General features: G+C 52.5%; 1 protein-coding gene across 6 annotated transcripts in view; it reads right to left on the bottom strand.

Annotated features, from left to right (window-relative positions):
- Eps15l1 (epidermal growth factor receptor pathway substrate 15 like 1) overlaps positions 1–23,531 on the bottom strand; it is a 94,271-nt gene that overhangs the window by 21,351 nt on the left and 49,389 nt on the right. For 5 of the 6 annotated variants that reach the window (XR_013045265.1, XM_006989888.4, XM_006989889.4 and 2 more), the window contains exons 11-21: positions 21,519–21,675; positions 21,196–21,281; positions 19,841–19,913; positions 19,142–19,303; positions 18,432–18,629; positions 16,825–16,989; positions 11,314–11,437; positions 10,478–10,528; positions 9,445–9,581; positions 6,406–6,466; positions 5,631–5,713 (exon numbers count right to left, since the gene is read on the bottom strand). Coding sequence is in view for 5 of the 6 variants with exons in the window: in XM_006989888.4 (XP_006989950.1) it covers positions 5,631–5,713; positions 6,406–6,466; positions 9,445–9,581; positions 10,478–10,528; positions 11,314–11,437; positions 16,825–16,989; positions 18,432–18,629; positions 19,142–19,303; positions 19,841–19,913; positions 21,196–21,281; positions 21,519–21,675 (1,297 nt within the window). In the remaining variant the exon portion in view is untranslated. Of the gene's footprint in view, positions 1–1,809; positions 1,869–5,630; positions 5,714–6,405; positions 6,467–9,444; positions 9,582–10,477; positions 10,529–11,313; positions 11,438–16,824; positions 16,990–18,431; positions 18,630–19,141; positions 19,304–19,840; positions 19,914–21,195; positions 21,282–21,518; positions 21,676–23,531 lie in introns of those variants that run through there. The other variant, XM_076553232.1, reaches the window with a different exon arrangement.

Genomic DNA, 23,531 nt, shown 5'->3' with positions numbered 1-23,531 from the left:
TCAGGATGCAAAGTCCTATGGTCAGAGGTGAGTTGGGTTGCCCAACCTGGGCTAAAATCCCAGCCCAGTTCTCTGCCTTGATTTCCCATCTGTGACATAACAGTGACGACAGGCCTCACTGTCAGGAGCATCCCCGGAAGTTATAGTTAGGGAAAATGCCCACCACACACTGGATGTGTCAGCAGATACAGTGAATACAGCAGCCCCACCTTGTCACAAGGCTGTCACACTGAGAGCATGGAGGGAAAGTTCCAGAAAAACAATTCCTGAATCTCAAATAACTTATTGTAGAGTACTGTAACTATTCATTCGACAACTGTGCCTTGTTTAGTAGTCATACTATGTCAGAAGTACAGGTGCAGAGGGAACAGTGAAGACAGGCTTCAGACATCCATTGGGGGAGGGCTCCCAGGATGGGCCTCCACAGGCTAAGAGTATGGTGAGGCATATGGGCAGGATCCCATCTCTTTCTGAAGCCTGTGTCCACAGAACCTCAACTCCTCCTGCCTCTGGGGGTTGGAGGTAGACCAGGGCCATCTACAGGCTAGTGGTTGTTTCTCTGAGATAGGGTCTCACCATAAACCCGAGGCTGCTCTTATACACACTTCTCCAGCCTCCAGACAAGACACAGGATGACAGAGAGGGAGGGTGCACCACTCAGCATCTTTGGATGCTGGTGAGAGGCTCAATATACTTAGAGGCAAGCCTGGTGCCCTGAGCTTGCTCCTCAGGTTCAAATGGTAGAAAAAATACTGACTCCAGCAGGGTTATCCTTGAGTTCTACACGGGTGCCATGACATGCGCCACCCTCCCCAAAGAAAAGCCACTTGTTAGCTGAAGGTGTGAGTGCTAGGGCTTGTGTGATGCAGCCCTGGTTCTGGGGCCTGAAATACAGAAGCCTGAGGAGAGGGTGCAGTGTGGACGTGGTTCCCTGGTCTCCTGACTCAGGAAGCCCCAAATCACAGGCAGGAGGATGGGGGCCTGAGAAGCTCTCCTTGCTGAGCTCCCGACACCTGCTGACACAATGCTGTCTGGTCCTCTGGCAGCAATGTCTCAGGCCAGACAGTCGTGCCACCTCTGTCTGGGGCTTAACTGTGGCAGCCTGGCTCCCCTCACGTGGTCCATCCTATCCAGTGTCACACTGCTCAGGTAATTGCCGGTATCAGTTTTATGATTGTCTTTTTTGAGGAAATGTCTCACTGTGTAGCTCTGGCTGGCCTGCACTCACTCTGTAGACCAGGCTGGCCTTGAACTCATAGAGCTCCACCTGCCTCTGCCTCCCGAGTGCTGGGACTAAAGGTGTGCGACACCAGGCCCAGCTTCTAGACCCAGTTTTGATGACTTTAGGTTTCCTTCCCACTAAGTCTCCTTTGGGACCTGGCTCTTTCCACCTCAGGCCACAGTGGATTCAAGGTAGGCTGTATTTCAGAGAAGTTCCCGCAGAGGCTGGGAACTGGAGAAGAGCAAGGTATGCTTCCAACGACAGCAAGAAGGCAGGCAGGGGTGAGGAACAGCCGAAAAGGACCAGGGGCACGGCTCAGGGGTGGAGCCCCTGCCTGGCATGCAGGGGACCCTGTGTTCCATCAGCACCACTGCAAAGATTTAAAAAAAGAAAGAAAAAACCAAACAAACCACGACAAGGTTGAGAAGTCACTGAAAATGGGCTGCCATCCACCCCACTACTGCGCAGGTGGCCTTTCTTCCGGGGTGCGTGGGGAAAAGGTAAATGAAGTTAGACTTCTTTACATCTGAGGTGCTCTACGAACACACTTCAGAGAACTTACTTACTTTGGTTCCTTTTCGGCTGGAGTGCTGGGATGAACCCAGGGCCCTGATCATGCTCTGCAGGCTCGCACCACTGATCGCACCTGCAGTCGGGGAACTCATTTTTAAAGCAAGCAAATGTCACCGAGGCTCAGTAACTGTCTAGAATCCTCCTCTGGGAACCTGTACTGGACAGTTTTGTTTGTCTGTTTGTTTTCTGACAGTTTTTCTGTGCAACTCTGAAGCCTGTCCTGGAATTCACTCTGTAGCCCAAGCTGGCCTCAAACTCACAAAGATCCACCTGCCTCTGCCTCCCGAGTGCTGGGATTAAAGGCGTGTGCCACCACCGGCCTGGCTTGTACTGGATGGTTTAGTTTTATGTCAACTTGACACAAGAGTTGGAGTCATCTGAGAGGAGGGAGCCTCAATTGGGAAAATGCCTCCCTAAGTTTTGACTGTAGGCAAGCCTCTGGGGCTTTTCTTTTCTTTTTTTTCCCTTTGGTTTTTTGAAACAGAGTTCTCTGTGTAACAGTCCTAGCTGTTCTGTAACTCACTCTGTAGCCCAGGCTGGCCTCGAACTCACAGAGATCCACCTGCCTCTGTTTCCCGAGTACTGGGATCAAAGGCGTGTGCCACCACCGCCCTGCTCATTTTCTTAATTAGTGATCAATGGGGGAGGGCCCATTGTAGGTGGTGCCATCCCTGGGCTGGTGGTCCTGGGTTCCATAAGAGCAGGCTGAGCAAATTGGGGGAAGCCAGTGAGCAGCCCCCCTCCATGGCTTCTGCATCAGCTCCTCCTCCAGGTTCCTGCCCTCTGTGAGCTGCTGTCCTGGTGTCCTTCAGTGATGAACAGTGACGTGGAAGTGTGAGCCAAATAAACCCTTTGCTCCCCAACTTGCTTTGGTCATGGAGTTTCATTGCAGCAATAGAAGCCCGAAGACGGAGCCCTCCACTAGCATGGCCTGAAGGGCTCCCGGGGTGCCTGCTGTCACCTTCCTCAGCACAGCTGTGCCAGTGGAGGGCACTCTAATTCCAGGAGCCAGGAATGGCACGCACTGCTGCCTACCCTGGTCAGGTGCGGAAGGGCTGGTGGTGATGGCTAAAAACAGAAAAAAGAAAGCCGAGAGAAGAAAGCCCTTGCCACTCGACTTTCATTTCCCTCCAGACTTATTTATACCCAGTGTTGTTCTTGAAAACTAGCAAGGTAACCAGAGAGGGAAATCAGTGGGGGCAGGCGGGCCAGCATGGGCTTTACAAGTGACTTGAGTCAAGGAGCCCCAAGGATGGTGTAAACAGTGTATGGGACAGGATTTTCCACAGCCCTGGCCAATTGTGTCCTGGCCTGGTGCCGAGAACAGGAAGTGGGCCTGGCTTTCCTATCCCAGTTATGGGGGGATGGGGAGGACACACAGGCTTATCTGGGGGTTCCTCAGGAGAAGGGGGGCCTATGCAACTAGAGGGTAGCTGGGCAGAGAGACAGGGAAGGACTAAATAGGGGTGGCAGCTAGCACCTACTCCAGCCTCGATCCCAGCATCTGAAGTGGAGAGCAGCCCCAGCCCTGGCCCAGGCCCTGGCCCCCTGCATGGCACGGCCTCTCCATGACCACTTAGAAGTGGCATTTCCACACGTGTGTGATGCACTCCTGCAGCTTCTCACTCCTCCCACTCCCCACGAACCCCTTTCATTCCTACTCCCACAGTCTTGGTCTGCAGGCTCCTTCTGTGACTGAGCTTAATTAGGGCATGTTAAATGAGCATGGGCAACAGCCAGTGGCCACAGTGAGCAGAGAAGACTTTCTTCTCATCAGCAACCTACAACTACAGGTACCTTGTACACTTGCTCAGGCCTTCTATGGGGCTGACAATGAGCAGGGAACAGGTTCCAAGCCTAGAGAGCTGGCTCCTCAGAACGGAGTCCATAGCTTCAGACAGCTCTGACCACCAGCCCTTGTAAGCTGCTGCCCTCGTGTGGCCAAAATGTCCTGAGAGCAGGAGCTGGGTTCCAGGGGCTCACGCTGTTTCTGCTTCTCCAATACCAAGTGCTGCCTACAGTACTGGTGCTCCAGGAGCTGCATGCACAGGGCTCCTGAGTGGGCCAACTGCAGGCCTCCTGCTAAAAGCCAGGCCTCCCTGTGCCGCTGTGTACGTCTGTCACTGTGCTGAAACCTTGCAGCACGCCAAGTGTTTTTTGGAAGCAGCATGTCACATTGCATGTTGCTACTGCTGCCAGCCTTTGGCACCTGAGAATTATCGAGATAATACTGGGACACCAGTGAAGAGGGCATGGTGGGGGAGGGCAGGGACCCCGTGCTCGGGCACTGGCTACCACCTGTGGTTGGCCTCCATCTCCTGGGGTTCCACATCTAGGATTCAACCAACCTCACACTGAAGATAGAAAAACACTGCATCCGCACTGAGCGCACACAGGCAGCTTTCCTTGGGACTACAATGGAGCCACAGACACAGCACATCCTGGGAGACACTCGAAGCCACCCAGATGTGCAGTCTGTGGTACTGAGTCATGTCACCAGAGGGATGACAGCGAGGATTTTGATATCCCCTGGGCATCATGCAATACACCTTTATGGATACCAGGGATGCCTCCACCCTCAGAATGGCCTCCGACTGCCTCCTTCAGGTGGCCCCAGTAGAAGGGTGGATTCTGTCAGGGAAACTGTGCCCCATGAGAAAAGTTTGCAAGGCACACCACACCAGTGGCTCTAAGGACAGAACTGATGCCTTCCAGGAGAGGACAGGGCAGAATAGACAAGGGTGCCACGGGACAGGAGAGCAGTGGCTGAGAGAGCACTCCTGTAGCACTCCTTTCCTTAACTGTTTCGAGGCAGTGTTTCTCTGTATAGCCTAGGCTGTCCTGGAGTTGGCCATCTTCCTGCCTCTTCTCCAAGGTTTGCTGCTACAGCTGGCTTGACTTTGTTATTCATTACCAAAGACGACTCAATTACATGCATGGTGTGCTGGGCAAGGACCTGTGACTTAATCTCTCTCACCAAGACCATGACTCCAGGTTAGCAAGTTCTTCATAAGGATGAGCCCTGCTGCTTTCTTCTCAGACAGGTCTAGCTCCATGTGTAGCCCAGGCTAGCCTCCAAGTCACAGCTGTGCTCCCACCTGAGCCTACCAAGTGCTGGAGGAACCATGCATCCCACCCGGGCCTTGAGTTGCTGCACTGTGGGATGACTACTTGCTGAGCTCAAGATGTGGCTCTCAAACCACACGTCCCCTCGATGAGTGACATCAGCCACAGGGCATCCTGGAGCCAGAGCAGACAAGGAAGCTTTTCAGGGCCCCTGTTTAGGACAGGGCTGTAGCTTCTGTCCTTGAGTAGTGCAAGCTGTCTTTGTATGCATATTCATTCACCTTTGCTGTGAGCTGGCCCTCACCATTCAATACCCTCAAGAGTTTGGTCTCTGGAGGCTCTAGGTATTTGTAAGGTTCACTTTCTCCAGACACCTCAAGCCTGAGGCCTGTCCCTCTGGCTCCTGGGACCACCATGTCTATCTCTTCCTTCCCTAGGTCCTTGGCAGACAGATAAATGTACAGCCCTGGGCCACTCCCTGACCTTGAGTGTGCTTGGCCACAGAGGCACCACTCCCTGCCCTGAGATCTGAACCTTGTTTGATCAGACCTGAGCAAGATGGGCCGAGGCTGACGGCACCGGGAGGGACCCGTCCTATCCCAGGTCAGGTATTTCCAGGCCCTCTCTGTCCACTCTCTGCTGTGTAAGGTTGTGCTCAAAGAGTGTTGACAAGTTCAGGCACAAACCGTGCGGCAGCAGTTACACCTGGCTCCCCACACTAGACGCATGTGGACACGGGCTGTGGCTGGACTTCTTCAGAGGGCCTTACCTTGGACATCTGGCTGAAGTCAGCAAAGCCCTCGGCACTGCTGAAGGAGCCGCTTCCAAAGGGGTCTAGGGTTCCAAAGGGATCTGTGAGGGGCACCAACACAGTTGGGGTTATGGTCTGAGCAGATGTGCCGAACACCAAGGGGCAATCCTAGGATCCAGGAGTAGGAGACTCGGGGCCGTGAATGTCTCTGGGAAGATGGCTCAGGGTGATCAAATGAGGGATTGGTTCCTGCTGGTCCTACCGGTCCAGGAGAAGCAGGTGACATGGACAGAATGAGCCATTAGAGGGTGGCTGGACACACCACAGTTTGTGTGTGTGTGGACCATCAGCCAGGAGAGATTCCCTCATACCCAGCTTTTCAGATAAGGTCTCACTCTGTAGCCCAGGTTGGTCTGGAACTCATGGAGATACCCCTGCCTCTGACTCCTGAGTGGTAGGATTATTAAAGATGTGTATTCCCATGCCTGAGTCTGTTTTGAAACTAGTGATCCTCTAGGCTGTTTCCTAGTGCTGGGGTCAGAGGTGAGTGCCACCATGCTTGGGAAACTGTGGACTATTCTCATTAAGGACAATGAGCAAATGGCCCCCAGCACCGGCGTTAACAGATAAACTGTCTGGAAGGATGCCAGCTTCTGCTGGGACAGACAGGCCTGTGAGGGTGAGATGAGGGCATCCACTTAGGCATCACGCTCCACCGAGCTACACTAATCTGGGGACTGATGACATCATTGAGGCGTGATGTGGTCAGGAGGGTGGGAGCTTCAAGTCTCACCTGATCCTTTCGAGGAGATGCTGGAGGAAGAGAAGGGATCACTGGACTCAAATGGGTCAAGCTGAGGGAGGAGAGAGGAAGAGTTTATTCTGCCATCTACCCACTCAACTGTACTTTCCAACACGTTCAAATGCCATTAACAATACCACACACCAGAGAAGGTGGGGTGACTCAGACAAACCTGGGCAGTGGAGGGGAATTCTCAACAGATGCCCTGCAGCAGGTAACACTGATGAATGCTATAGTCCCCACAAATTACCATGAACTGAAAGCCTGAGAAGTGAACCAAAGCCACAGACACAGAAGGCACTAAGATCTGGCAGAAGTGGAGTCTCTGCCTAAAATCCCCTAGAGAGGGGCTGGGGGCATGGCTCAATAAAGGGAGGGAAGTTTGTCTTTCAATGGAAGGAATAGAATCAGAAAACAGACGCCTGGCCAGTCCTGTGAGCACTTTAACTCAACGGGCTTGGTGGCACACGCCTTTAATCCTAGCACTGGGGAGGCAGAGGCAGGCGGATCTCTTAGTTCAAGGCCAGCCTGGTCTACAGAGCAAGGACACCCAGGGCTACACAGAGAGACCCTGCCTCAAAAAAAGCCAAAAATAAATAAATAAATAATAACAATTTAAAAGAGTAGTTAACTCTTTTAAATTCACACCTGTCTTCCCAGCACACAGGAGGCCAAGGCAGGAGAATTGCTGCAATTTTGAAGCCAGTTGGGACTACCCTGAGAGATTATGCCTCAAAAGAAAAGAGAAATAGAGGAGAGAGACCCACATAAAAATCAAAGCAGCCGGGCGGTGGTGGCGCACGCCTTTAATCCCAGCACTCGGGAGGCAGAGGCAGGTGGACCTTTGTGAGTTCGAGGCCAGCCTGGGCTCCAGAGCGAGATCCAGGAAAGGCGCAAAGCTACACAGAGAAACCCTGTCTCAAAAAAAAAAAAAAAAAAATCAAAGCAAAAATGACAAATGCTGCCAGCACCGTGGAGGTGGAGACAGGTGGATTTCTGAGTCCCAGGACTACACAGAGAGTACCTGCCTCATAAAAACAAAAACAAACTAACAAACAAAATATTCAGAGCTGGAGGGGTGGCTCAGTGGTTACAAGCCAGAGTTGGATTCCCGGCACCCACAAGATGTTTCAACCACCTGTATCTCAAGGTGCCGGGATCTGATGCCCTCTTCTGGACTCCATAGGCACCAGGTACTCCTGTGGTATACAGACAAACATGCAGGCAAAATACCTACAAAACTAAAATAAAAACTCCTTAAAATCTTTAAAAAGGAAAATCCCAACAGAAAAGCAATTATAGGCTGTGTTTCCCTCTCCAGCATGCTGGGCAAAGGGACTGGATTCTAGAACATGTAGAATTATGCAGGCATGATGAGCTATATTGGGGACGGGACCCCAGTCTCAACATACAATTCATTTGTTTCTCTCGTGTGTGAGGTGTGTTTGCACGTGTGTGGGGTGAGTGTGTGCAAAGGCCAGAGGCACCTGGCCTCCTATCTCATCGCCCTCTGCCTTACTCCTTTGAGGCAGGGTTTCTCACTGAACCTGGAGCTGGGCTGGCCAGCAAGCCCCAGCCATCCTCCTGTCTCTCTCTACCCAGCTCAGGGCAGGCTGTGCATGTCTAAGGTCACAGGCGCTGGGGTCTACATGTCCACCTCAGGCCGCCACAGGCTCAGGCTGCCACAGGCGTGTTCCTGACTGCTGAGCCACCACTCCAGCACCGCCACCACCCGTGGTTTGTTGGCTTTTTGTTTAAGACAGAGTCTCACAGTGTCTCACTCCTTGCTATAAAAACCAGGCTGGCCTGGAATTTTGTTGTTTCTTATATTCTACACACAGCCTGAAGGGAAATCCGCACAGCATTCTAAGTGCACTTGCACCCTGGCTGTCTATATCCAAACCACACGAGGCCAGATGTGGAACTCTGCACTTGTATCATGATGTCAGGTATGGCAGGGGCAGATTAGGTCCTCTGAAAGTTACATGAAGGGAAAAGCAAGCAAGATTGGCACCTCCCAGCCTTCTGGTTCCTCACTTGCACAAAAACACTCCTTCTGGGCAGGGCTGGTTTCCTTCTCTGGCTTCTGCCATGTTGCACCCACAACAAAACCAATGGCCACACTACTCCAGAACTCTGAACCAAAATAAATCTCTTTGCTTTATTAAGTGTCCAGCCTCAGGAATTTTGTTAGAGTAACAGAAAACAGACTAACACCCTCTAAGTTATCTAACTCAAATGATGCCATCAGTGATTTGCACCAGATGGATCCCAGAGCACAGTCAACGAGATGGTTTATTAAGTAAATGTGTTTGCTGACAATCTGAGTTTGTTCCCAATAACTTACTTGGTGGAAATAGACATCCACATGTGCTGTGGCACTCACAAGTGTACACACACATACAAAACAGTGGCTGTGGACTCTTCAGTGGTTAAGAGCTCTTGATGCTCTCGTACAGTCTGGTCCCCAACATCCATGTCAGGCAACCCACAACAGACTGAACTCCTGCTCTAGGGAATATGGTATTTTCTTCTGGCCTCCCAGGGCATCTGTACACATGTGGTACACATAAATTCATGTAGATACACACACAATAAAAAAAATCTAAATAAGAATGTAATTAAAAGAAAAAAGACTGCAGGGCAGGCTGATGGAGGGAATGTGTGGGCTCTATGTGTGTGGTGCACAGTCTTCCCCCAGCTTCCCCTCGAGTGGACAGGACAACAGGTGCGGCCACCATGCTCAGCTTCTTGTGGTGTTTTGCTGTAACTGTGGGACACAGAGTGCAGGTGGGGGCACAGGAGAGGGACAGGAGGGGACAGGAGCTACCTGAGGAGATGCCCTGGCCCCAACGTGGCACGGTAGTGTGCTGGCTCACAAGACAGGACCCGGCAATGACAGCACTGACCAGGAATGAGACCAGGCTTGTAATCCCAGCTCCTGGCCAAGCCAGCCAGCCTCCTGACACCTCGGACCCATCCACACACATCAGATCAGACCTGCCCAAGTGGGCCACAGAGACCACTCACCTTTGGAGGTAAGGAAGGGTTCTTTGTGAAGGGGTCTGAGGTAAACGGGTCGTTCTTTGTCTGCTTCTTGAAGAAGTCATCAGTGTTTGAGCTGTGGAATGGGTCACTTTCTTTGAAAGGGTCCCCTCCAAATGGGTCTAGAAAGAGAAGGTACAACAGGTGAGCAATGATACTAGAGAGAGGTGAGGGGTGGAGACCAGGAGATGAGGTGAGGGGTGGACACCAGGATGAGACGGAAACTGTGGTGACTGGTCAGTTGCCCGGAGTGAGGACCTCTCAGGGTGGTGGACTGTCGACTGTCCTTCTAAACATCTGTCAGAAGCTTTCCTGGCACCTGCTGCCAAACCTGACAGCCTGACCCACATGGAGGAAGAAGAAAACGGACTCCTACAAGTGCCCTGACCACCACACATGGCACACCTACACACAACTGTTAAATGAAAGTTTCTTGAGACGGGATCTTGCTCTGTAGACCAGCTATGTAGGCTGGCTTTGAACTCAGGAGATCCACCTGCTTCTGCCTACTGAGTCACCGAATTCTGGGATTAACAGTCTGCACCACCATGCCCAGTTCATAAAACTTTTTTAAAAGGAGAATTTTGTGATGTGTACATCATGCTCTGTAATAAAGCTGCATTTAACACTAATAAGCAATGTAGGTGGGGCCAGGGGCAGGAAGCACACTGGTGGGGCCAGGCACTGGACAGGATGGGAGCTACTGTCACAGATGGGGGTTCTGCTGGGGTGCAAAGTTTCCAAATCTTTTCTGTTTCTGTGGCTGTGGATGGAATTCAGCCTTTCGGGCACACTAGGGAATGCCAACACAGGAGAAAAAAGTCACATACGACATATGATGGCTGTCTTTTCTATGACATCACTGACCCTGGCATGAGTGGTGGGAAATCCCACCACGTGTGACACTTACATCACACACCCAACATAGGCAGCTATGGCATAAGTGACCATGTCCCAAATGAACTGGGTTTGGAGAGACTCTGAGCACTGTCAGGGACACAAGGAAGCCAGCCTTTACCTGTGACTGCCGTCTGTTGCTCTGCGAAGGGATCGTTCTGGAAGGGGTCACCTGGAGCAGAGAGAGCAGCAGTCGGGTGAGTGGAGGGAGGGCAGCGGGGGACAGGCCTTCTGCCTGGTTCAGGAGGAAGAAGTGGTCCTTCTGCACCCCGGCCCTGCCACAGAGGGTCATGGGTAAAAAGTGGGAGCCCCAGGCCGGGAAACACTTCATTAAGCTGGCCCGGATGCTTGGCCGGCTGCAGAAATAACTAGTCTTTAAGAAAGCACTTTCTTTCTCCACTCTGGATCCCTGCATTTCCTACCTTGCTCAGTAAGAGGACAGGGACACAGTGGCTGTCCTGGCCATGTCATGATAACCTATGACAATGCCAAAGCTAAGATCAAAATCTCAAAGCTCCCCAGGCATGGTGGTGCACACCTTTAATCACAGCACAAGCAAGGAAGAGGCAGGAGGATCTCTGTGAGTTCCAGGCCAGCCTGGTCTACACAGCAAGTTCCACGTCAGCCAAGGCTACACAAACATCTACCCTGTCTCAAAAAACAAACAAACAAACAAATAAAAACCTTAAAGTTAAGGGGCTGGAGCAGTGGCTTAGCAGTTAAAAGCTTTGCTTGTTTCTACTGAGGACCCAGGTTCAAGTCCCAGCATCTACATGGCGGTTCACAACTACCTTTAATTCCAGCTCTGGAGGATCTGATGCCCTCTTGTGCCCTCTAGGAGCACTGCACACACATGATGCACACACATGCAAGCAAAAGACCCATACATTCACAAGAAAGTATTTCAAAAAGAAAAGAGACAGTAGTCCTTTCATGGGCACGCAGGCTGGGGCATACCTTTGAAGGGGTCAGCTCCTTTAAATGGGTCGGACTTGAAGGGGTCCTCCGCCTGGAAGGGGTCTGGATGCAGTTCTTGGGAGGTGTTGCTAAACAGTAAGGCTTTGTTTTTGAAAGGGTCGTCCTAGAGTGTGAAGAAAGGACAGGCAGAGTTACTTCTGATCTAAGCCAAGTGCAGGACTTCACGATTAACTCAGATCTGCACTTGATGCAGTATGAGCTGGAACAGAATGCCTGAGAGAAGTCACACAAGTGGAGATTTTGGCTTAAAAGCAACCCTGGACATGAATTTATTTGCTGAGGAAGCAATGGAGACCAGGTGTGAACTCATGAAAACTATGCAATATAGCTTTGCAGTGTTTCAATAAATCTAAAACAACTCTAATAAAGCCACTGAGGAGAAAGAACAAATAGATGGAATCTAGCCACCCACATGGTGGAACAATACTAAGCCTTGAAGAGGATGAAAATTCTGCTGTAAATAGAGGCGACTTGAGGACGTGAAGCTACGTGGAAATAAGATGTCAGTGACAGAGTGATAAATGCTGTGTGATCCCATTCATGCGAAGCCCCTGGAGTTACCACATTCACAGGGACAGGAAGTGGAATGATGGGGCCAGTGCCACCGACCCTCACCCCCCCGCAAGTTCTACATCAAGAAACAAGTGGGCCGTTTCTGCCTGGGTAGGAAGTGGGGCTCGGGGTGACACTGGTGCCGTGGCAGCTGCTAAAGCATGCAGGGCACTTTGCATTTTTATAAAAAGGCGCTTATTTCTAGACACTGGAAAGTGTATTCAAAGCAGCAGAACAACAACCAAAAAAACATTTACTTTTGAAGAGTGCTTGTCCATAGTGGAAATGGCCTGTGGGGCAGGGTGACCCCTGTAAGCAGAATGCTGGGTTGAGAATTATAGATCTGTTCTGCTTAACAGAGACACAATCCTCCATGAAACAGGGATGTTTAACTGGAATACTTTTTTTTTAAGGGAGGCAGGGTCTCGCTGTGCAGCCCTGACTGGCCTGGAACTCACTATGTAGACAAGGCTGGCCTTGGGCTCATCCATCAGCCTGCCTCTGCCTCCCTGACTGTTGGGATTAAATGTGTGGGCTACCATGACCAGCAGATGGTTTCTCACAGACACCTGCGGCTGTCGAAGGGACTGTCATTCCTCCCTGACCACGACATTCAAAGCTAGGGCATCTGTGAAAGCAGACAATGGTTTGAAGAAATGAATGGATGGTCTAGAAGGACACATTCTAGTAAGGCTGCCTGCCCCTGGGGTAGGAGAACGGTGCCTGGAGGAACTAGGTTCAGAGGAAGCCACCAGATGGGAACAGGGAGCACCCTGGATCTGGGAAGACTGAGGCAGGAGGATAAAAGTTCCTCACCAGCCTGGTCACACAGCAAGATTCCTTCAGGAAATGAAAACGCAAAGATAAAACAGGAAGCAGCAGTCACTGACTTGGGGGAAGAAGTGGTGGGCCATCTTCTTACCTGGGACTGATGCTTCGGAGCTTCTGGGCACAGGCCTTCCTAGAGAAGCCGGCCTGGCGCTCGGGGAGGTTAAGCACAGATGCAGCCAGCGCGGCATCTGCTGGAGACACCTGGGTGCTGCCAGCCCCGAGATGCACACACCCCAGTGCAGCTGCTGGGGTTCAGGATGGAGAGAAATGCGATGGCAGATTCTGACCGAAGGAAGTCCGTGCACTGAGGCAGAAGACAGACCTACCTCTCTGCCCTACCATGGGCAAAGGAAGGACACACAGCTGTTGGGGTTCAAGGACAGAGAGACACCAGCAGAGGGTCATGACCTAAGGAAGCCCTGAACCGGGCAGAAGACTCTTGTACAGCCCTAGGTGAGGAATGGGCTGTGTTTCAAAAGACAAAGGGATGAGGGGTGGAGCTTGGTCTCAGAAAGGAAGCTCGTGTCGTTTATGGACAGGGCTAGGTACTGACGATCTGTTGTTTACAGTGGCTGAAGGGAAGACGATGAGTGTGGCATGGCGGGACCTATGCAGTGATGTCAGAAGGAGTCGTACACCTCGTGCAACTGTGACACCCTCCCCAAAGGGGGCCACAGCATAGCTGGGTGTAGCTCAGCGGCAAAGACTAACCAACCGAGCATGTATGCAGCCCAGCACTGCAGCCAAGGCACTGGCTCAAATTAACAGTAAGGAAGAAACAGAGCTGGAAAGAGGGCTTTTCCCCATCCACAAGTGGGAACACGGCCAGCCACCAGCCAGGAGAACGAAGGGCATGTCACTCCGGGAGACAGAATACAAGGGCAAGAACAGGCCTGTGGCACTTCCAAATGCAGGACACGTTCTATCACTGTGTGTACAGAAACAGATAAATGAATCTACAGTGCCACTAGTAGATGCCATCTTCTCAGAGCACCAAGTCACGTGGTCACTCAGTGACGTAACTACATTAGGGTGGGTGATGAGTACCTTCACAGAGCTAAAACACAGTAACTACTTTTATTTAATAACTAGCTTTTGCAGCATGGAGGACGGGACCCAGGGCCTCACACACACTGGGAAAGACCCCACTACTGAGTCATGTGCCCAGCAGCAGAAAACACCTTCAAAAGCAAGGCAGCAGCTAGCCCTAAGCTCTGCCTGCTTTCAGAGTACGGACCAGGTCACAGAGGACACCCAAGAGGTTTCTGTGACATCCTTGCCTTTTACAGAGTGTTGGGGACTGGGTGTGGGGTGCATCCCTTTCATCTCAGCACTCAGAGGCAGAGGCACATGGATCTCTGTGAGCCCAAGGTCAGCCTGGTCTTCATAATGAGTTCCAGGCCAGCCATGGCTGTACCGTGAGACTTTGTCTCAACAAAACGAAGTGTGTTGGGTGGGTGCCCAATGCTGCAGCTCCTGATAACTGTACTGATGCAAATATTCCCATCCTCAGTTGAGTTCAAGTTACCAGATAAGTGTCTCTCATTTATAAATCCTTGCTCGGAGTCCATAACCTGACCCCGGAATGTTACCAAGGCTCAAGTGGCCAAGGACCCAACCTGTCCTGATGAGTCAAAGTAACAAATGGGATGGTGCACGGCTTTCTCTCTGCTGGGTGGGCTGGCTGGGTATCCAGGAAAAGGCTCCCATCAGTCACAAGAAATAAACATGGCCTTGAGCTGGGTGCAAGGCTCAGTGGTGAGTACTTGCTAGCATGTATGAGGTCCTGGGCTCCTCCTGTGCTAGCATGTGTGAGGCCCTGGGCTCCTCCTGTGCTAACATGTGTGAGGCCCTGGGCTCCACCTGTGCTAGCATGTGTGAGGTCCTGGGCTCTACCTGTGCTAACATGTGTGAGGCCCTGGGTTCCACCTGTGCTAACATGTGTGAGGCCCTGGGTTCCACCTGTGCTAACATGTGTGAGGCCCTGGGCTTCACCTGTGCTAACATGTGTGAGACCCTGGGCTTCACCTGTGCTAACATGTGTGAGGCCCTGGGCTCCTCCTGTGCTAACATGTGTGAGGCCCTGGGCTCCTCCTGTGCTAACATGTGTGAGGCCCTGGGCTTCACCTGTGCTAACATGTGTGAGGTCCTGGGCTTCACCTGTGCTAACATGTGTGAGGTCCTGGGCTTCACCTGTGCTAACATGTGTGAGGTCCTGGGCTTCACCTGTGCTAACATGTGTGAGGCCCTGGGCTCCACCTGTGCTAACATGTGTGAGGTCCTGGGCTCCTCCTGTGCTAACATGTGTGAGGCCCTGGGCTCTACCTACAGCACTGTGAAAGAAAAAAGTAAGGGTATACACACACAGAAGTAAACATGGTCTTAAGAATCCTATGTTTCCACCATGGGAACATACATTTAGCTCAGTGACTCAAGAATCACCTACAGAAAGTTCTAGATGTGCCACTCTGGTTGCACTGTTTTCCACAAGCACAGTGCCTATCTGCACCCCACAAAGAGAACCAACGGAGCTCACTGCTCCAGACAGTCCCCAGATGGAATACTGAACAAAGACCTTGCTTCAAAGTGTTTATTAAGAAATGGAAACAACCCCAAAAATGATCTTAAAACTATTTGTACAAAGAGATGTGGGTTCCTTCAGACACAAGTCCTGAGTTTCTAGGTAATAATATATCTGATAGGTACACTGTACACGTGACAGTCAACCGTGCAAACTCTGCCTGCTTCAACAATGGACAAAATTACCAGGTACGAAAGGCTCAGGTGGTAGCAGAAATGACCAGCTACCGAAACTGTCATCTACTGACGAGATGCAGCCCAGGATGTGAGCCTGATAAAAGCCCAGAGAACCGGGCACACTCCTTTAACCCCCACAACTGGAATCTCTAGAGTTCCAGGCCAGCCCGGGTTGCAGTGACACCTTGTCTCAAAGAGAGAGAGAGAGAGAGAGAGAGAGAGAGAGAGAGAGAGAGAGAGAGAGAGAGAGAGAGAGAGAGAGAGAGAGAGAACAACAAACCAAGCAGTCTCCAAGGGCAGGCTTAAGCCATGACTTCCCTGGCCCAGGACACAGGACAGGCCGGCTGCATGGGGAGCAACGGTGAGATGGGACAGAGAGCACACACCAGCTACAGGCCACAAAGCAGGGAATCCCATGGGAATCCCATGGAAGAGTGAAGCCTGAGATGCCCATGGTGGGCAGGAAGCCACCTGCTTGTGAGTCTAAGAGTGAAGGGACCTCTGCGGGCAGACACGAGGGGCAGGCAGGGCTACAGACAGCACCTTCTAAGTGGTCCAGGGAAGTCGTCTTCCCTGTGAGTTCTTGGATGCGAAAGAAACACAGAGAAGAGAGGGGAAGGTGGCTGTGTTTAAAGCACAAGGCAAGGAGGGAAGGGACCAAGAGGAAAAGCAGCAGGGCTGGAGCGAGGCAGAGCCCTGGAAGATGAGGCGGCCAAGTGGTTAAGAGTAGCATAGCACCCCAGATACTATAGGCCCAAGCACAGAGACATCCCTGACGGGGGCTGATGACTCCCACAAGGGGCACTGACAACCCGAGAGAAAGGTCACACTGCCTGGGCCGATGGCTCACAAGCATGAGGGTCACACAGTGTTGAGGTTCTCCCAGAGAGGCCGGCCGACAGCTGACTGCACAGCACCTGGAAAGCAGACAAGCTGTGGTGCTCTCAGTGTGCACTGCAGGATGGGACCTGGGCCTTCAGTGCTTACTACAAGCTCCAGCTCCAGCTGATTTCTCATCTTTAAGAATCACTTGGCCTGAATAACACATGTGCACTGCAAGGCTGCCATGCATGGAACATGGAGCTTCCACAGGATGGGACCACACGGGCTTCGGTTAGGTTTGCCCTCTCCGTTTGTGTGACTGGCCCAACAGAAACACTTCTGAGGAAATGGAACACTTGGGCCTCACAGCTTTTAGACAGCAGGATAAACTCAACCGCCAGCCCTGGGCCCTATGCAGATTGCCATCAAAAACAAGGGGTGCCATGCACTGAGGGAGCCAGTGCCGTGTGCAGATCTGTAGGTGCAGCAGAGCCCACGAGGACCAGGAGACGCTTACTCGACCTTTACCATGGCTCCAAAGCCGCCTCTCTCTGCCAGCAAGATGCCTTCACTCAGGGTGGCCAGGTCAGGCAGGCTGGTGCCAGAGACCCCATCAGGCACCTGGTCGTACTGTTCCAGGCTCCGGTGGGCTTCTAGGCGGCTCTCCTGCAGCTGCGACAGCTTGCTTCTCGCCTGGAAGACAAACACCACAGACATAAGAGGGGCCCGGGGTTCAGCCAGCAAGACGCCTTGCCCAGGGATCATGCACACAGGACTGGCCAGGACAGGCTGCACACCAGACCGGATGCACTGATCCAAGAACACCAAGATGCCCCACTGCTCCAGGCCTCTGCAGCCTGGCCCCCAGAGAAGCACTTGCTCCCTCAAACCAATTCTCAACCAGCTACGATTGGACAGAATCTGGATTGGCAATCTGTTCCTTCTCAGGGTTTTACTACATGCTTGCTTTCCCTCACTCCCAGACAAAGAACTCGTGGAGAGGGAGGGTGACACACGCAGAGGAGACAGCTTGGGACATGCAGCTGGCCTGGACCAACCTCTGTTTCTCTGTTGCTTTGTTCTGTTGAGACAGGGTCTCTCTACACGGCCCTGAGTGTCCTGGAACTCACTCTGTAGCCCAGGCTGGCCTCCAACTCACAGAGATCCACCTGCCTCTGTGTCATGAGAGCTGGGATTAAAGGCGTGCGTCACCACCGCCCAGCTTTTTGTGGTTACTGTTGTTGTTGTTTTCTGTCTCCTCTAATTTATAAAGGAAGACTGTGAATGATGGGAAGGCAAAGATGGGAATGTCAAAATGAGACTCACTGTGTAGCATCTGTTAATGAAAGACAAGGGGAAGAGGAGGAGGGGAAACCGGAGGGGGCCTGCAGAGGCTGAGGCAGGAGAACAGACCACAAATTCAAGGCTGACCTGAGTTACATGAGAAGACTCTGTGTCAAGACCAACGACAACAAAAACGGTGGCCATGGTGGTGCACAGCTTTAATCCCAGCACTCAAGGGACAGAGGCAGGGTCTGTTCAAGGATAGCCTGGTTTACACAGTGAATTCCAGACCTGCAGGGGCTGCAGAGTGAGACCTGTCCAGTCCCATCACCCTTCTATCGGCAATTCTACATGCATCTTGGGCCATCTCCATTTAAACCCCCGAGGGCAGGAGGAAAAAGCCTGATAATAACCCTACAGGATTAACACTTATAAAATACAATATATAAGACACAGGAGGCACTGAGACAAGGAGGCACCCACACTGCTCTGTCAGCCTGTAGCCTGCTGATAAGCAGACACTTTCAGTCTAGAGGACACAGGTTTTCTTTCCTATGTACCAAGGCCCAGTACCATCCTGTTCTGTGGCCTGCATCCCAGAGAGCACCACGAAGACCAATGACCACCACATGCAGGATAGAGCAGAGCTTTCTCCCAGATGCCAGAAGAGGCCAAGCATTCACGGACAGGGCACCAGGCACCCTGAGCCACACTGCACAGAGCCCTCAACAGCTAATCTCCCCAGCACCAGTGACCCCAGCACACAAGCAAGTGAGACAAAAAAAAGCCACAGTAACAGTGCAGCCGCACGGGGGCCCAGCTTCAGCTCGCTGCCAGCCCCGTCAAAGTACCTGGTTGATTTCATCTTGCGTGGACTTGAGGGACTTGAGGATGGTCTCCAGCTGGGCACGCCCAGCCTGGATGCTCTGCTCCAGCTGTGTCTCCTCCTGCTGCAACCGATTCAGCTCTGACTTGGCCCGGTTGAGGTCGTCCTCCTGGGACTTCAAGTCTGACTCCTGAGACTGGATCTGGGTTTTCAGTGATGAGATCTAAATGACAGCCAGAGGACTCACAAGTCAGAGCACAGAAAGACAGACACCAAACTTTCTCACTGTGTGAAGAGAGACGTCACTTGGGAGACGGTCAGCAGGTAAAGGTGCCGGCTGCCAGGCCTGAAGATCCGGGAGCACAGGGTGGAAGGAGAGGACCAGGTCCCACAGCTATCCTGACCTCTACACGCACACGCATAACCTCTCACAGACATGGATAAGTATAATAAGCAGTTTTTAAAAGAGGTAGCACAGGCATGGGAAAAGCAGAGAGGCACCTGGAGCCCTGTTCCCTGCTGTGGGACACAGACCACAGCAGGGGGTCCAGGCCATGGGTACTGAAGCCATGCAATTCTGCAACTTCATCTCTAGGAACAGAGGGATCATTCATAGGTCAGGCCTCAAATGCCTGGAGTTTCCCAGCTCACGTTTCAGTGATTCCACTCCAGGTATTTTGTCATTGGTCAGTGAGAGCATCGGTCAGGGGACATCTTCCACACCGTGGGACTCACCATTTGGGTCTCATCTTGGCATTTCTGCCGCACATCACTCAGCATGTCCCTCAACTTGGCCTTCTGCTGGTCCATCTCATCCAGGCGGTCCTGGGCGTCCTGCTTCTGAGCCTCAAGCTCCTGCAGACTGCTGGTTTCCCTGTCTAGGTCATTTTGTAGTTCCTATGGGAAATGGATGGGTGTTGACTGGTAACTGGCCCTGAACAAGGAGAGATTAAAAACAGACTCTGGGGTGGGCTGTGGCTCTGCAGTAGGAACTGTGTGGGGCCGAGCTCCATCACCGTGCTGGCCGAGAATAAGCATGAGGTCCTGGGTTCTTGCCTGGCATCTAAGCACAGGTAAGGCCGGGTTTTTACCCTCATTGCCTACCAAGCATGAGTGAAACCCCAGGTTCCATCGCCAATGCCACCAAGGAAACAAAACCACTTTGCAATCCCAAGGCTGTTTCCCATGGTCCCTACACTCAGCATGAAGCAGGCCTAAGCTGCCAGGTGGTGGTGGCTCACACCTTTAACCTCAGCACAGGGGAGGCAGAGACAGGCAGATCTCTGTGAGTTCAAGGCCAGCCTGGTCTACAGAGGGAGTTCCAGGACGGCTAGGGCTACACAGAGAAACTGTGTCAAAAAAATGGAGAAAAAAATCTAACAAACAAACAAACAAAAAAACCCAAAAGTGCAAGTCAAGATGCAGTATCCACACCTGTACTTCACTGGTTTTCTGTCTGATTGCCTCCTCCTTTTCTCGGATGTCTTGTTCCAGTGAGTACTTCTCTCTGCAGGTTTAAAGACAATGCATAAAAACAGAGTTGACACTGCACAGCACAGGGCTGTCACCCTGACTGACTTCAGACCTGATCCTACACTCCGACAAATTGACCCCTGTGACCCTCCATGTGTCCTGACCCCTCAGGCTTGCCACACAACTGGTCCTATGTCACAGTGACAGCATGTATCCTGAGGTCCTCATCAGAGGCCAGATAGATCAGCTTCCAAAACTGAGGGAAGGAAGCCCCTGTCTTTATGCATCACCTAGCCTCAGGTACTTCTTACAGCAACACTCTTGGACTAACCAACAATCCCCCACCCTAGGGTGCAGTGGAATCTGCAGATGACAGGCCTCCCTCCCAGTGCCCACTGCTGAGAGCAGTGTCTTCTCCAGCTGATGGCCAAGGAGGAAAATGGAGACTTGTAGGTATGACAAGGACTTGTCAAGCCCTTACTAACTCTGAAGGTTCAGGAGGCAAACAGGGAGGAATAGAGATGGTCTCCAACATTAGCACGCCCCACCTCACCCCACCCCACCCTCAAGCTGACATCAAGGAAATGGAGAGCTTGGCCCAAAGTGGCAAGGACCCAGAGAGAAGCCCAGGTACACACCTTTTCCATGGGCACCAACACCCTAGACAGCTGGTACAGTCACCTGGACTCCCTCCTGTGAGCTAATATACTTATGCCACCATGACGTTCAAGTCTATGACAGCCGAACAGAGACACACCATCCCCAACATCCCTTACCCAATCAAATGCTCCTCAGTAGTCTGAAACTGAAGGTCTGCTCACCAGGAGGAGGGGGCACTGGGGACAAAGACCTGCACACGAGCACCTACCAGCACCACAAGGAACAGTGGACTCGGGGAGGTACTATGGGAATGAGGATATGTGGTAGAAGACTTTTCTGGAGGACAGGAATGGAAAACAAAGCTGGACCAAGGGAGTCGTGTGGAGTGACATGGAAAACAGTAGCAGTCACCCACCTGTGGTAGGGGCAGTAAGGTGCCCAGGTCCCTGTGACCACCTCTAACTAACTGCTCCTGCGGAGGCAGTGAGGAACTGGCCCACCGTACACACCAGGCACTCCAGACTTGGGTTTATCTCCTAAGCTGTGTGCTGGGCTCTGCTTATCTCTGCTGCTGTGTCCCTATGCAGCTGTGTGGCCACAACCTGCTGATGCTACCTGGACAGTGTGGACTCAGAGCAACAAAGACCCAAACAGAAGCAGATCTGAGAAGCCTTGTCCTCCCTCAGGAGTCACCATGGAAGCGGGTAGTGGCATACCTCTGCAACTGAGCGATCTCCTGGCTAATGTCATCCAGCTCCTTCACACCAGTGAACTCTCCTGACCCGAGAGCACTTGAGCTATCCTAGGACCAAAAGTCAGACAGAGTCACAGGGAGCCAGCACCCCACATCTCTGCTACAGCAGGGGACCAAAGTGCTGGCCCCTGGCCTGAAAACACTCCAGGTGGCCCAGTCACAGTATGCCCCACCCCCACCCCCACCCCGTGCTTGGGGACTGAGGGCTGGGGGGCTCTTGGGGCACCAGCGCCACCTTCTGGTGGGTGGCAGAAACAGCAGCAGCCAGGGTGTCTGGTTACTCACTGGAATGGGAGTGCCTCTCTCCGAGGGTGGCACCATGTCTGGCGAGAGGACTTGAGGAGGGTCGATGCCTTTACTGACCTTCTGCTGAATGAAATACATAGCTAGCGCGAATTGCTCTTTGCTTAACTTCCCCGTTTGTCTTGTATCAGCCAGGGCCCTGGGAGAGACGTGGGATGCAATTACACACCACAGCTGCATGGACCACCTACCCCAAGCAAGCCCTGCTTACCAAGCCCACCAGGACCAGAGCAAGCCCGGGCACTGCCTCCGTGTTCCCCCCAGTGCTGATGAGCACATACCCAAGGCTGGTCACAGGCCTCACAGTGTGGGAGTGAGGCTTTGGCCTACTGAACTGAGAGGCGTCTGTCTGGTCTCAGAAAGGACACCCCACCCCCACCCCTGCCCACACACACACCTCAGCTGGCTGTAAGGGTCAAGGTTTTCTTGGTTCATCTTGTGCAAGGTACTGAAGAGATGCAGCTGCCCATAAGCCCCTGTGCAGATGGGGCAGGACTACACTCTTTCCTGTTTAATCTACAGATCTGGAGGTTGCGTGAGTCAGTGGGGACACGAGCTGCACATGGAGGCCTGGAGACATTCCCTGCCCACAGCGTCTGTGCCACCAGAAGCTTGCCTCGGGCCTCTCTGTGCCCAGTGTGGAACAAGAGAGAACAGGAGTGCCCAGACTTGAGCTGGCAGGGAATGGCCTCGTGAGGGACCAGCACTTCCACTTCTGGTGATGGATGCAGCTGCTGTTCAAATGCAGGCGTTTGCCAGAGGCAGGGCACACGGTCTCCAAGCGCCCACTCCGGCCGCGGCTGCTTGCAGAGCATCGGTGACGAAGAGCAGGCTCGGCTGCTGTCTGTGGTGCCTCCACTACGTGAGTGCAGCAGCTCAGCTCTGAAGGAGCCGGCATCCTGCCTGAGGAGGCAACTCCGTGACCACTGCCCCTTCGTCGCTCTGCTCCCTGCCCGGCTAGGATTATTCAACATGGTTCTTTCTGGTCATCAGGTGACCGGCTCAGTTTCCCTGCTAGGCAGGAAGTCACTCAAGGCCCTGGCCCTGGACAAGCTGACAATGCCTTGGACCAGGGCAGCCACAGAAGCCCCATTCTGAGATGGCAGAGGGAGGGTGAAGGTGGCTCTTCCACCCAGTACCAAGTGTTACAGTGGCCACCATCTAACCACAACAGCTGTGACTGCTTACAGGAGGACCCTGAGAGCAAGCCTGCTGGCTCCTGACTGTCCATGTGCCGGCTGATTTTGTAAACTTTACACAACCTAGCCACATCTGGGAAGATGACTCTTGAGAAAATGCCTTCACCAGTTTGGCCTGTAGGCAGCTCTGTGCGGGCATTTTCTTGATTAATGACTGATATGGGGGAGGGAGGCTCACTGTGGGTGGTGCCAACCCTTGGCAGGTGGTCCTGAGCTGTATAGGGAGGCTGAGCAAGCCATGAGGCGCAAGCCAGTAAGCAGCATCCTCCATGGCCTCTGCATCAGCTCCTCCTCCAGGTTCCCGCTCAAGTCCCTGCCTGACTTCCCTCAGTGATGGACTGTTATCTGGAAGTGTAAGCTAAATAAACCATGTCCACATTGCTTTATCACAACAATAGAAACCCTAACTAAATCAGTCCTCTGTAGGAGGGCAGGGTGGAGAGGGTCACCGGACCTCCTCTACACATCCCAACCACTCACTGTATGCAATTCTGCTCTAATCTCACAGAGCCTGTGGTCTCAGGAGGTTCCAGGATCCACTGAATGTGGAAAGATAACTGAAGGGGACTCCATCAATGCAGCTGTGGGGGTCATCAGCCTCTCTGGAGCTCGCCCCCCCCCCATCTCTTGTAAAAAGCATCTCACCTATGAACTGCAAGCCCGATCAACTCCCTGGTGCCCCACTGGACTTCAGTGGTATGTATTTGGTTTGTCCTTGGTGCCCCACGGGGGGAAGGGTGTTACATCTCCCCAGAAAAGGATCCCACAGCACTGAGGAACAAAACAGGGTAGGACT

This window comes from Peromyscus maniculatus, chromosome 17 (genome assembly GCF_049852395.1).
Source record: "Peromyscus maniculatus bairdii isolate BWxNUB_F1_BW_parent chromosome 17, HU_Pman_BW_mat_3.1, whole genome shotgun sequence".
In the NCBI taxonomy this organism is placed as follows: Eukaryota; Metazoa; Chordata; class Mammalia; order Rodentia; family Cricetidae; genus Peromyscus; species Peromyscus maniculatus.
Note: the sequence above shows the minus strand (reverse complement) of the source record. Positions and strands in the feature narration are given on the sequence as shown.